General features: G+C 39.6%; 1 protein-coding gene across 3 annotated transcripts in view; it reads left to right on the forward strand.

Moving 5' to 3' along the window:
* Nucleotides 1–13,708, forward strand: part of KIF17 (kinesin family member 17) — a 31,711-nt gene that overhangs the window by 6,329 nt on the left and 11,674 nt on the right. Inside the window, exons 4-9 of one of the 3 annotated variants that reach the window (XM_088138507.1) lie at nt 898–1,087; nt 2,259–2,699; nt 2,911–2,912; nt 6,727–6,831; nt 7,835–7,997; nt 10,897–10,964. In XM_088138507.1, the coding sequence (XP_087994633.1) occupies nt 898–1,087; nt 2,259–2,699; nt 2,911–2,912; nt 6,727–6,831; nt 7,835–7,997; nt 10,897–10,964 (969 nt within the window). Of the gene's footprint in view, nt 1–897; nt 1,088–2,258; nt 2,712–2,910; nt 2,913–6,721; nt 6,832–7,834; nt 7,998–10,881; nt 10,965–13,708 lie in introns of all 3 variants that reach the window. The other 2 variants (XM_088138505.1, XM_088138506.1) reach the window with 2 other exon arrangements.

The following is a 13,708-nucleotide window of genomic DNA, read 5'->3' on the forward strand; positions in this document are numbered from 1 at the left end:
GAGGAAATCTACATTTGCTCTCTTAATGGCAATTTCAAGATCACAAGTACCATTTCAGTTGTATTGCATAAGCTGATACAGTTCTTCTAGGAAAATGCACATGAACATAGACATGCAAAGCAGATTTGGCCTATCTTGATTTTAACTGATGGGGAGAGAAGTCAGAACCCAGTATGTTCAAGAATTTGTCTCTTTAGAATGGAGGAGTGGTTGGTGAAGATGATGCAACTTGCTGAGGTGGCCAAATTGACTTGTTTGATTAGAGAAAAGGCAATATCTACATTTATTGCCGACTGGAAACCCCTTATGGACTTTTTGCATCAAACAGAAAAAAATGAACTTATGATTTATGGCTTTGATGATTAGACAGGATAGATTATAGAAAGAAGAGAATCATGATGTAGCTTTAGAGAAAGAGGTAAATTTATAATTGTACTTATAACTGCTGTAAAGAAGATTGGAAGCCACTTCTTTGTATCTTTTTTCTTTCTTTTCTATTTTTCTTTTACGTTTTCTTTCTTTCTTTCTTTCTTTCTTTCTTTCTTTCTTTCTTTCTTTCTTTCTTTCTTTCATTTCTTTCTTTTTCTTTTTCTTTTTCTTTTTCTTTTTCTTTTTCTTTTTCTTTTTCTTTTTCTTTTTCTTTCTTACTTTATATTAGTTTGTATTAGTTTTTACCTTCATTTTAAAAACTTTTAATACAATTATATATAAAAAAAAAGAATTTGTCCCTTCAGGTACACAGTAGCGGGGCATTCATTTGATAGTAAAGCACCATTATACTATGTATTCAAGACCTTTCTTTTCATAGATTACATGTTGAGCCTCTGGCCATTTCTTAGTCCACACAGTTCTCTGCAGCCTTTACTGTAATTCTTACTATAATGACCCTCCTTGCAGCTGAAGGAGCATCCAGAGAAAGGGGTCTATGTGAAGGGTCTATCACAGCACACAGTACATAGTATCATGCAGTGTGAGCGCCTCATGGAGACAGGCTGGAAGAACCGTGCAGTGGGCTATACCTTGATGAACAAGGACTCCTCCCGTTCTCATTCTATCTTCACCATCAATATGGAAATCTACGTTGTAGGTAAAAATGAAATATAGATGGGTAAGGAGGTGGGGTGGGGTAGCATAAAGCAAATTTCTGGCTCTCTGCTAGTGAATCAGGAAGAGAAGGATCAAAATAAAATTTAATTCCTGTGAAAATAGAATTGGGTTCCACAAGTGATCCATGGAACTTGTATAAAGGTAGGGCTGCCCCAAGACTTTTTCTTCTAGTCAGCAGCAGCTGATGATACTGCATAGTGGAATAGATGGAGCCTTTATGGAGAGTACTGTATTGATTATAAATCTTAAAATGAAACAAGCTCCAGAATCTCTTATAATGTCATGGAGGATTGTGGATAGCTGGTTCATATCATTTATTCCCAAGCAGGCTATTATTGGTTTCACATAGTTAAGCCACAGTTTCTTTTATCATAGTTTGGTGAACAACTCATAGAAACCCAATTCACATATAATACTAAGCCAAAATCACTTTGGCTGATGTTGTGTATCACCGCCCAGAGTTGCTTTGTATGAGATGGGTGGCTATATAAATGTGACAAATAAGTAAAATTCTACTGAGCCAAAACCTAGTAAACCACATTATGTTCAACTCTCTGAAGTGCAAGTTGTACAGACTTCTGTTCAGTTTGCCATTTTACATATCTGGGTTATTTTTTAATGATATGTAGCTGTTTTTATCTTGTTTAGTGTTCATTTTTGTTGTACCCTCCCAGAGTCACATTGGTTGAGTTGGGCATCCATTTAAATGTGTGAAATAAATGAATACATTTTCCTTACACATTTTAATGTAGAGGAGCACTGGAATGGAGGAATGGAGTGTTGTAGTCCATTCAAACACTTCACCACTTTATTACCACATTATTTTATCCTTGGGTAGGTCTGATCCACAAAGTTAAGTTTTCAAAATGCCTGTAAATGTGCTTTCTGACACTTGAAGTGAGCAGAAAGAACCTTCTTACCACTGGTAGAGGAAGTATGTATTTGGAGCAGCTTTTCTAAATCTGACACCCGTTAGATGTGGTGGGACTGTAACAGATGCACCAACAACCTTATTGGCTGGGAAGTCTAGGAGATGCAATCCCAGGTAGTTTGAAGGATGCCAGGTTGGTGATGTACAATTTAGGAGTTACTTTCTCTTTCAAGAATTTTGTTCAATCAGATTCTTTCTTGCTTTCTTTCTTTTCATGCAGATGAGAGAGGTCAAGATCATCTAAGGGCTGCAAAGCTCAATCTGGTAGACCTTGCTGGGAGCGAGAGGCAGTCCAAAACTGGAGCAGTTGGTGAGCGCCTCAAAGAGGCCACCAAAATCAACCTCTCTCTCTCAGCCCTTGGCAATGTCATCTCAGCCCTGGCGGATGGGAGGTGTAGACACGTCCCGTACCGAGACTCCAAACTGACCCGGGTGCTGCAGGATTCCCTTGGAGGTAACACCAAGACACTTATGGTGGCATGCTTGTCTCCTGCTGACAACAATTACGACGAGACCCTTAGCAGTTTGCGCTATGCCCACCGAGCCAAGAGAATCTGCAACAAGCCTCACATCAACGAGGACCCGAAGGATGCTCTCCTGAGGGAGTACCAGGAGGAGATCAAGAATCTGAGAGCTATCTTGGCTCAGCAGATGAACATGAGTAACTTACAAGGTAGGGACCCTTGGGATTGGTGATGGTGCAATTGCCTTAGTTCCTTGGGTCATTTGCTTGAAAAAGGATTTATCTGCATCAATAAGGACAGCCACTGCATCTTATGAGGGGGGACACTGCCCACTTTCCAGTTAGTTGTCTGGCAACTGGAAGGAAGAATTAAAAACATCTTTATAAAAGTTCCACTCACTGACTGGAGATGTGAGGGCCCCGGGGGAACAAAACGGAGAAGGTTTGCTAGGGAGCGGGAACACTGGGGATATTTTCTTATTTATTTCCAAGGACGCTTCTACGCTATTTCCAAGGACGCTTCTACGCTAATAGTTTTGTTTTCAAATGGTAGAGCACGTGCTGCTTGTGAAGAAGCCCCAAATTCCATCCTTGGCATCTCCAAGAGAAAGATCAAATGGAATGATATTGTCCTGATCTTGCCACTCTATCAAAAGAAAGCTAATTCAACAAATGCCATTGAACCAACATTTAGAATCTGCTACACAAATTTAATACTTTTTTCACAACTATCCAGGCAAGTCCTTCATACATTGATAAATCCCAATTTTTGGAATATAATTCAGTAACCCCTTAGCTTGTTTCAACTTTAACTTTTTCCCAAGAAATTAGTCACTGTAGTAATAATATCTAACCAATAAAGAACTACCAGTGGACGTAACCTTAACATGTGCACTTCAAGTTTATTATATCCAGCATGGAAGGGATGACAGCCAGTCTTTTTTTTTAATATACTTTGAGAAGTCTAATAAACCCCAAAAAGTATTTTTGCTGAATTTAATGAGTTTTTAAATCATATGAAACATATCTAACATTTTTTGAAACTGAAGCCATTGCTTTTTCAAGATAGGATACTCTGTATTTCTAGTATAGTATCGAAATGTATTTCTGTGCAATGAAATACAAATGAGCCAACAAACTAGGGCAGTTTGGGGAAAATAATAAAATGTTGGTTTGGTCTTTATAAAAGCTTTATCTAATACTCCCAACACTTCCAGAATTTTGGAAGCTGCTAGGGCATCAAGGCCAAACAATGAAACTAACATTGTTTTAACTGTGCATACTACTGTTCAGCTATAATTAGATAAGTTACATTCCTTTTGTACTGCTTCAGTAATGCCATCTTCTCAAGCCCAAGTTCTCAAAACAAACAAAAATAAGTGTTTCCAGACATTTTAAAATAGAGATCACAATACTGATTTCACATGAAAGTCTGGGGTCAAATAGTCATTTTCTTTCCAACAGGACCCAATTATATCTGACCACTGTCAGTGCTGTAAAAATAACTAAATTCTACTATTGTTAGAACAAAGAGATTTCTAGGACTTTAAGGTGCCAATTTTCGAGGGCTTTAAGGTGCCAAGCAGTATCTTCCAAACTGACCCACAGCTTGGGCATTCCCTATATTGAAATGAAACATGCAGTACGGACCTTTGGGGCGGGACCATAACAGGACAGAAAAAGGAAATAGAATAGAGTGCTCCTGTCAAAAAGTGAGACCAGACTGAAGAAAACATAGGAGGAGATAAACTGGCTGCAAGGGCAATGGCAGCACACGATAATGGTTTTAAAAGGGGACTGGGCGGATTAGTGGAGAACCAGGCTATCAATGGATAGGGACAGCAGTGTTTGCAGGATCTTGCTGTGTTCATCAGAATGGCAAAAGGAGCAGTGTTCTGGCACAAATTCCACCCCTTTGGGGTTCGCAACATCATGACACACATAAAAGAGGGACAGGGCTTGCATCGTGATGCCTTAGCTCTACTGTCATCCATCTGACTCTCCCTTGCCCCCCTGCAAATCCTGTGGGTCATGAAGGTCTTTCCGCATTGCCACTTATTTCAGCCCTGTACCCTGTAAAACTGTAAAACCAACCCATGTGTGTTCTCTTTGCTGCCACTCTTAATTAATTAATTAATTAATATGCTGCCCATCTCCCCCAGAGGGTGACTCTGGGCAGCTCGCAATTAAAGTCTTGAAGCATTAATACCCTATCAACTGATTCCACCAGCTCATTAGGGAACATGCATGTGTCACGTGACACAGGTGAGAAAAGAGACAGGATTTCAATCATGCAGTCAAGACTGCTGTTTTTTGTTTTTGTTTTTTTTAACACCCCCCCCCCCAGAGATGCTGCTGTAAGAGAATGCAGATAATGGTTCTCCAATCAGTTCCCTGCCTCCCATCTACATTTAAATATCTTGTTTGGTGCTTTTTAAAGAAAAAAAAAATAGTTTTCCTATTAAGAGGAGCTTTCAAGGCACTCTCCCCTCTGAGCAGTTAAAATCAGCTGTGAGGTGCTAGCATTAAATACAGCAGCTTTTATACTGTTATGAGGGAGCCCGAGCAGCAAGTAGGCCAACCAAATGTAGCTTCAACTGAGAAACATCCTCAGTGCTTTCTGAAATTCTGCAGAAAGGAAAAAGTAACCTAATTGGGACTTGTACCTTTATAAAATTATTTGAACAGGTAAACTTCATACTCTGTTGATAAAGAGAGCACTAGGCTCTGTAGATGGATTTTTAAGTATTGTTTACAAAAATATATCACAATGTTGATAGCAGGAATTGCACTGTTGTTTTCTAGTGATATCTTTAGAACTAACAAAAAGATGCCCTTAATGCTGGCAAACCATTTTTCCACGATGCACTCATAATTGTAATTGTATCTTGAAATGGTTGGGAGGAAATGGCATTTTCCCAGAAACTCAGTACTGTAAATTCTGGGAAATAATGCTTTTCCCACAAGTTGTGGATATAAAATCCAGATTGCCTGCAGCATCTAAGTACAAGTACACATTTCCCATGCTAAATAATGAGACAAACAAAACTTCGAAAGTTCATCTATTTGGAATTAACATGGACAGTATCCAACTATTAGAAGCTGTGCTAGTTTCAGGCATTACAAAAGAATTAGCAGACTAACCTTGCTGCCAGGACCATTTTCAAGCCATCTAGGGCTTATCTGCACTGCCTGGTCGCCAGAATAGACCCCCAACCAATTTGGAGGTCAGGACCAGACAATCTCACTCTATATTACCCCCTCCCATTGCACATTTGATCTCTTGATGTGGGTGTGTTTTTTCTGCAGTTTTAAAGTACTCCATTTCCCCATACAGCGCTTTGAGTGCTCCTGGCCATTCTACTTTATTATAAGATAACCCCAGCAGTTCATTGATTAATTCACAAAAACAAGAATTCACTCTCAACTGAGTCAGTGATTATCATGGTCTCTAACATCTTCTCAAGTTGCTTTTACCAGGAATATTATAATAGCACAAAGGTTAGAACACCTGCCTTCTGAATAGGTCACTGGGTCAAAACCCAGCAGAAACTTTAAAAAAAAAAATTATTACTTTTCTTTGACTGAGCTGTCTACTTTCCCCTGTGCTTTTATTTTACTTTATTTTTTATAAATTCATGAGTTGCACCATTTCATTATTTTTTTCAGTAACTGCATGACATACTAAAATGTAGTAAATAGCTCATGGAAAGAAAAGTAATGATTTCTTAAAAGCAATATTTTTGCCAGGCTTCAAACAACAGCCATCCATTTACAAGGTAAGTGTTACAACCATTGCGCTATTACAGCATTCCTGATAGGGGTAGCTCTAGAAAACATAAGAAATCAACAGGGCAATAAAAAGGAATTTTAATTTTAAAGCTGATTGTTGTGCCTACACGTATGTACACGTCGATGCTTTAACTCCCTTTATTCAATTTAATTATACACCGACACGTATAAAAATATCCAGGAAGACTTGCTTTCGGGAAACAAATTGATTGGTCATTGCTTTCCTGAAACAGAAAAGTGGGACGGAACAGTAGCAGGGGAATGGGGTAGTGGGAGGATGTAGCAACCTGCCATCCAGGCTGAACTGTTGCCCAAGTGTCTCACTGTCAAGCCAGCATGAGCACGGCCAGGAGCAACTGAAGGATACAGCGCAGATATGCCACTAAGGCATGCTGATTTTCAGTAACAGTATTCCGTTCCTTCCTTAGTGGAGTGTGCTCACCTATTACCTCCTGAGGCTGTTCAACCTGAGGACAAGCTGGAACTATCTCCTGAGTCTCAGGCAGATGTTGAGAAAGAGAAGCAGCTAATCCGAGAAGTAAGTTGGTCATCTCCTCTGAACACTGGTACAAGAGGGGAGGTCTACCCTGAAGTTTTCCTCAGTCTGGTCCTTCCAGATGGGTTAATTCGCATAACCCCCAGCCAGAAGGGCAGATTGAGTGCAATAGAGGTTTCCTAGTACAGGCAGTCTGTAAACTGACTTTTAGGAATTAACAGTGTCACCCAACAGGGAAGCTGAATCATGAGCCTCTTTTCTGGTGCTTTGAAAACATTAGAGCTGTGCACACTTCGAAACTGATTAGACTTTGCTGTGCCTAATATACAATTCATTAAAGAAGCGTGTGTGTGTGTGTGTGTGTGTGTGTGTGTGTGTGTGTGAGGCTTCTACAAGAGCCTGAAATAAAGATGCTGGTGCTTTAAGAGTTGTCTTTTTTCTGGGAGCCTAAAGGATAAAAGTGACGGTGTAAATAAACCTCTCTGGGAAATATATTCTGAAGACAGGGCATCATCTCTGAAAAAAAACTGTCCTTTAGAATTCAGCTTCTGTTTTTGATTGTGAACTTCAAGATGTGCATTTTGAGAGACCAAGAGACACAACCAAGAAAGGAGACTTCTGAAAGACTGTTCACTGTTTATTTTTATGATCATTTAACATAATTAAGGCATTGTTAGTTATCTGTGGCTATTGGGTTATGCTAGTTTTCCAGAAATAATGTATATGTAGTTTATAGCCATGGAGTATCGAAGTGGTCTCCATCCAAGCTTAACCCAGGGCTAATCCTACTTAGCTTTCTAGATCAGCCAAAGCTGCATCTGCTGAGGCCACAAAACTGGGCTTCTACAAAATGTAACTTAGCCTCCTCGATTGGGCACCCACTAAATAAACTGGAATGCAAGTCTATAATTCCTGGGCACTGTTCTTTGCCTAAAAGATTTAAATTCTTTGTCAGCCACAAACACATCCCTAGAAGGAAAGGTGGTCTAGAGTTCAAAGATATACCCCAATAGATTGCCTTGGCTGATTTTTGTGACATTTTCAGGAGTATGAGGAAAAGCTGGCCCGGCTGAAGGCTGATTATGAAGCCGAACAAGAGTCTCGTTTCCGGCTCGAGGAAGACATCAGTGCCTTGAGGAATGCTTATGATCTGAAGTTCCACACTTTGGAAGAAGGTGTCAAGAAGGAAGCAGATACAAGTGGAACAGGTACATCTGAGAAGCTCTTTGGGCCTTACAGACAAGATTGTAGGTAGGTAGGGATCCATGCATGCATCAAAGCTTGATTCTGGTTGCAGAATGTAACCTGATTATAGCAATAATTATTATATAATAATTAAAATGTAAATAGTTCTTAGTTATAGAAAACATATAATTATTATTAATTATGTGCCTTCATCAATGCACAGTGCCAATCCAAAGAAAAACAAAATAATTACAGAATTCCACCCATTAAAATCCGTTCAGAACTCAACCCCCAACCAGTAAAATCAATATTTAGAACTAAAACAAATAAAATACAACAACCATACACATTAAAGGAATGTCCTACAGTACTCCAGAGCATGTGTGCATCCATGATTAATATAAAACTAATTGTTGTTATTCAGTCGTTAAGTCGTGTCCGACTCTTCGTGACCCCATGAACCATATCTTGCCAGGCCTTCCTGTCCTAAAACTAATACTAACCTGGAAACTACTAATCTTAAAGTAGGGTAAAATAATCAAGCCCCACGCTAATCCACTAGTCAAATAAAAAGATCTTTAACCCCTTCTGAAGACCATCACACTTCACAGAAGTGAAGGCAAGGAGAGAGCTGATTCTAGATTTTCAGGTCCGGCCCTAAAAACCCGGAGCCTATGGACTGCAATCCTGGGATGGGGAACCAAAACTAACCTTGCCCCAGAGGGACACAAAGAACTAGCAGGAGAAATCAAGGCAGACAGATACTGGAGGGTTATGAATGGACCGCTCTGAATGCAAGCACCCATAGTTTGAACTAGGCTCTGACTCACATAGGGAACCAGTGAAGAACCCTGTGATGAAACAAAACCCAAGAATAGGATGAAAACTTCAGGCAGCCTGAACCACATGGCTGTGGACTAAGATCAGGGGATGGAGAGAGGAACTGAGGACACCTGTCAGGAAATTACTACAGTAATTTTAGACTGAAACACCCGAAACAGATAATAATAAAGTCACAGTGTCTTCTGTTGAGCTCCTCTAGCATCCTATGAATATTATGAAATGAAAATTTGCAACTGTTTTACTGTAAGATCAGTAAATGGGCGCAAAGTCAGCTACTCATCTGTCAATAGGCAGAGGAAACTAGAGTAATCTGGGAATCCTGGAGACAAACAGGGAGGAAAATAATGGAGAATGAAGATAATCAAGCAGAAACTCAGCCATCTATGTCTTGTCCCTATTCAACCTGAGGCATTAAGAGGATGTTCAAAAGAAAGCATGAATAACACATTCTATCACATGCATTATCATCAGGGATTACAAAAGACTGCTAGACTTTAGTATCATCATCATAGCAGTCATACTGAAAACCCTAATCATGAATCAGGGCACCCGAGGAAGAGTATAAAGGGGCACAAGGAACCATAAGGGGACAGTTTCTCAGAATTTTCATGACAGAGGATCTGCTGGATAACATTGAACATTCCAGGAAATTTATTTATTTATTTATTTATTTATTTATTTATTCAAATTTGTATGCCGCCCATTTCCCCCAATGGGTGACTCTGGGCGGCTCACAATAATAATGAAAAACACAGGACTCTCCAGACATAGTCAAATCTATAAATAGTTAAAAACATATATAAAAATGGCCTAAAAACCTCCTATAATTTGGCCCTAAAATTAGAGATTTTTGGGGCGGGGTGACTTTGCCCCTCTTCATGACTAACAAAAAACCATAATAAATTAAGCCAAATGGAAGAATAATTTATGCAAAGTAAAACAATATGCACAATTCCTCCAGACCACCTGGAATGAGATAAGATTAGTTAGTAATATTGGTGGTGAATCCCAGAAAATGATCCTAGTAGACTACAAGGTCACGTCTTAGATTTAGCACACATAACAGCAGAAAATTCCATTTCTCATATTATTTTAACATCTGTTCAGAAGTGCTAGAGGAAATTGACAGGGCCAACGTTCTCTTGAGGCATGGTGAGACTCATCTCGGGCAATGAATTGTAAGCTTACTCATATGTTGGCTGCAGAAATCTGAAGGAGCACTAGATGGCAGCAAAGAGATACACAGAACTCCAGCTCTGTGCTGCCCTCTAGTGGGCTGCAGCCCACATACAGCTTCCCTGCTGTATTGGAGATGCAGATTATGCTGCCATCTTCTCCTCTATCACTGATTACAGTTGCCATCTGCCAACCACTGAGTGCTGCCTTTGCCGGCAGGGGAACACTCTCTTTGTCAGCATGGCTGGCTGACTCTTTGGAGCAGTAAACCGAGTACTCTGGGGAGGCCCAGTGGAGTTTCCTTGCTTTGGCTTTTGGAAGAGGTGGCCAGTGCAGTATTTGGAGTAGCAGAGAGCCCAAGGTTGTGCTCTGTTGAATTTTCCTTCACAAGCAAGATCTTGTGAATCAAGACCAGAGTGAAGCACTGACGGCTAATGGCACCAGCTATGTCTTTAGTTTTCATCCTTGAATCCTAGAGAGTCTGTAGAAGCTGGTGTTTTACAAGAGTTTTGGATTAAATTAGACTCCATAAATAAACTAAACAAGATGGAAGTGCTGCTGTTTGGGTGGCTGAAGCTCCCAAACTCTGATCAAAGACGCTCATATAGAGAATATTACAAGAGTCATCGGGATATAACCAGGCTAGACTGTTGGATTGTGGAAAGATGCTCTAGGGAATCAGCCAGAGTTGTTAAACAGCATCACCATCTGCCTCTTCATAGAGAGCCTTGAAGCAGTGAGGAGGCCTAAAATGTATGCCTGGCCCTTCAGGGAGCTCCGCTGTATTCAAACAATGCTTATCTCAAATCATTTCCAACTGCAAAAGGTTAACAGAGTTTTCTGCTAATGTCTTCTTCTTATTTTATCTCCACTTCCTGTTTGTTCTAGAAATGGCACAGTCAGCTGAAACTCTTTCTGACCAAGCCCCTTCGCCTCCCAGCCCTGCTGCAGAAACTGAACTATTAGCTAAGGTATTCTGCTAGATAGAACTCTGTATCCTTGTTATAAAACAGCAAAGGAGAAGTGGGATTGTGCTTATGTCATCAATACCAGGAAGTTCACAAAATGTCTCCAAGTCAGATGGAGTAGATTTATCAATATTGTGTGCTTTGAGGGGAGAAAAATTGGGTTTTCTAATTATTGTAATTCTTAGCATTTATTTTGTTTTTTATGAAGATCTCAAAGTGCTTCAAAATATTATAATACCTTGAGGGTATTCTTATCATTAATTTGTAAAATAGTTGCTTTTTTTTTTGTTACGATTCATATATCTCACATGGAAAATTGCCTTGCAATTCTATGCCATAACCCCTTATTGCCAGCAGAATTGGGGATAAAGCTACATCCAACAGTGCTGAATTATTGGATTAAATGAATATCAATTAACAATTTTGACATTTTTAAGTGTGATGGGGTAATTGATTAAACCTAATACTTTAAACACTTAATACTCCATCAGATGTGATAACTTTGGAAGAAGGACAGAGAAGTCATCCTGATAGGCGTTCCCCAGGTTACAGTCATTCTTTAAACAAGTCCTACAGTACAATCCTAGGTGTGTGTAATCATAGGTTAGTGGGTGGGTGGATTATGTGCCATCAAGTCAGTGTCATGCCCAGCTTTTTATAGACTCTCAAGAAAGCTAGGTCTTTGCATATTGTGTCCAAAATATGATAATTTGAGCCTGGTAATTTGTGCCTCAAGTGAGAACTCTGGAATTATTTACTCTACAACCCGTTTGTTTGCTTTCTTGTGCTGTCCTTGTGTATTCTCAGAAATCTTCTCCAACACCAAAGTTAAAAAGCATCAGCATTCATTTTTTCCTGCTTCTTCAAAGTCCAACATTTGCTTCCATTGAGTGTCACAATGAAAACTATTAGCTGCACAATTCTGATCTTTGTAGATGTAGATGCACCACAACGTCAGAATATCTTTTCCAAGGTCTTCATTGCTACCCTATCAAGCACTAATTTCTGACCTGTTTCTTGACTATTGGTTCCTTTATGCTGATAGTTGATCCTAAAGATTAGAAGCTGTCCATCATTTCAGTATCCTTCATTGTCAGTTCTAAGGATGGTGGCAGTACCTGTTATCATTATTTTGGTCTTCTTTATATTTAATCATAGTCACTTTTTTAGTCCTTGACTTTCATTACTAGAGCTTGGAGATCATTTGCATTTTCCACTCTCTAGTGTCATCAGCACAGCGCAAGTTATTGTTGTCTCTTTCTCCAATTTTAAAACTATGCTCATCTTCCTCCAATCTAGCCTCCCTTAATATGTATTCAGCACATAGGTTGAATAAATAAGGAAATAATATGCAGTCTTGTATTTCTCTTTTGCCAATCTGGAATCTCTCTGTTTTGCCATGTTCTGTCTTGGCTGGGGTTTCCTGTCCTGTGTATAGGTTTCACATGAAGATAATAAAATGTGGGACTTCCTATTTTGCTGAGCACATTCCACATCGTGGCATGGCCAAAGCAATCTTTGTATTAATAATAATATAGTCAATTTGATTTCTTTGTAATCTATCTGGTGATATAGGCATCATTTTGGTTATTTGAAAGTTACTGAATGTTAGCAATGAAGACATCCTTTGACTGGCAGAAACTGCTAAGTTATTCTCCTGCTTCATTTCTGTTTTGTAGGCCATATAGTCCAACTAGGTTTTTCTCTTTACTGTTTCCATCTTTTGCACTCTAGTCTCCAATCATAAGCAGCACATCTTGCTTGCACGTTCTGTCTATTTCAGATTGAACTTGACCATAAAACCTGTTAACCTCCTCTTCTTCTGCATCATTGGTTGGAGCATAAACTGGGACAACCGTCTGTAAAGCTGTCTGTGAAGTCTAATTTATATTATTCAGTCACTGACTGCATTGTACCCAAGTGCTATTTTTGCTTTATTCTTTCTAACTATGAAAGCAACTTCAGTCTTCCTTTGTTTTGTGGGTCTTAAACAGTAAACAGTATGCTCTTCTGACTGAAAGTATCTAGGTTCAATCCATTGATGCCTAAGATGTTAATGTCTAGTTGATTAATTTAATCTTTCACTGTGTTAAGCTTTTTATATTCCATGTTCCCACTGAAATTCTGTCTTTGCAGCTTTGGAATGTCTTTTTCTGAATGGCAATATCAGCAACTGAACCTCCCTACAGCTTTAATCCAGACGGATCGTAAACCCCATTAGTACCCCAAAAGATCCTTAGTTCTTCTATAGGAGCATGTTGAGGACCATCCAACCTGAGGGGCCCATCATTTGACAATACTTTATCAATCACTTCATATTGCTGTCACATGGTTTTCTTGGTAAAATACCAAGTGGTGGTTTACCAGTGCCTTCTCCTATATATGTAATTATGCCTTTGCTGTTGTCACTAAAGTGATCCTCTGCCTCCCAGCATCTCCCTATATGACAGTTGCCCAATATAGGTACCTGCTTGCTTTAGCTGAGCAGCTGGGATGACCTTCGTGCCTTGGTTTTATATACTCCCGGTATTCTTCACTCATCCCTCCCAGGAAAAAACACCTCCCCCACTAGCCCTGATGAGGCAGCATAGCAAGACTTGAGGGGAATCAGAGGTTAACCCTGTGAAATTCAGTGGGATTTCTCCTCCAAGTACATTTAGGGTTGCACTATTGTAGCTCAATCCTAAGTGTATCTACCAGATTAGGGCTATCAGATCCGGGTTGCAAAAATCCAGATGACTCCTAGA

Source organism: Python bivittatus, unplaced genomic scaffold (genome assembly GCF_059951505.1).
Source record: "Python bivittatus isolate LINGU-HERP-01145 unplaced genomic scaffold, Pbiv_v1 ctg000220_np1212, whole genome shotgun sequence".
In the NCBI taxonomy this organism is placed as follows: Eukaryota; Metazoa; Chordata; class Lepidosauria; order Squamata; family Pythonidae; genus Python; species Python bivittatus.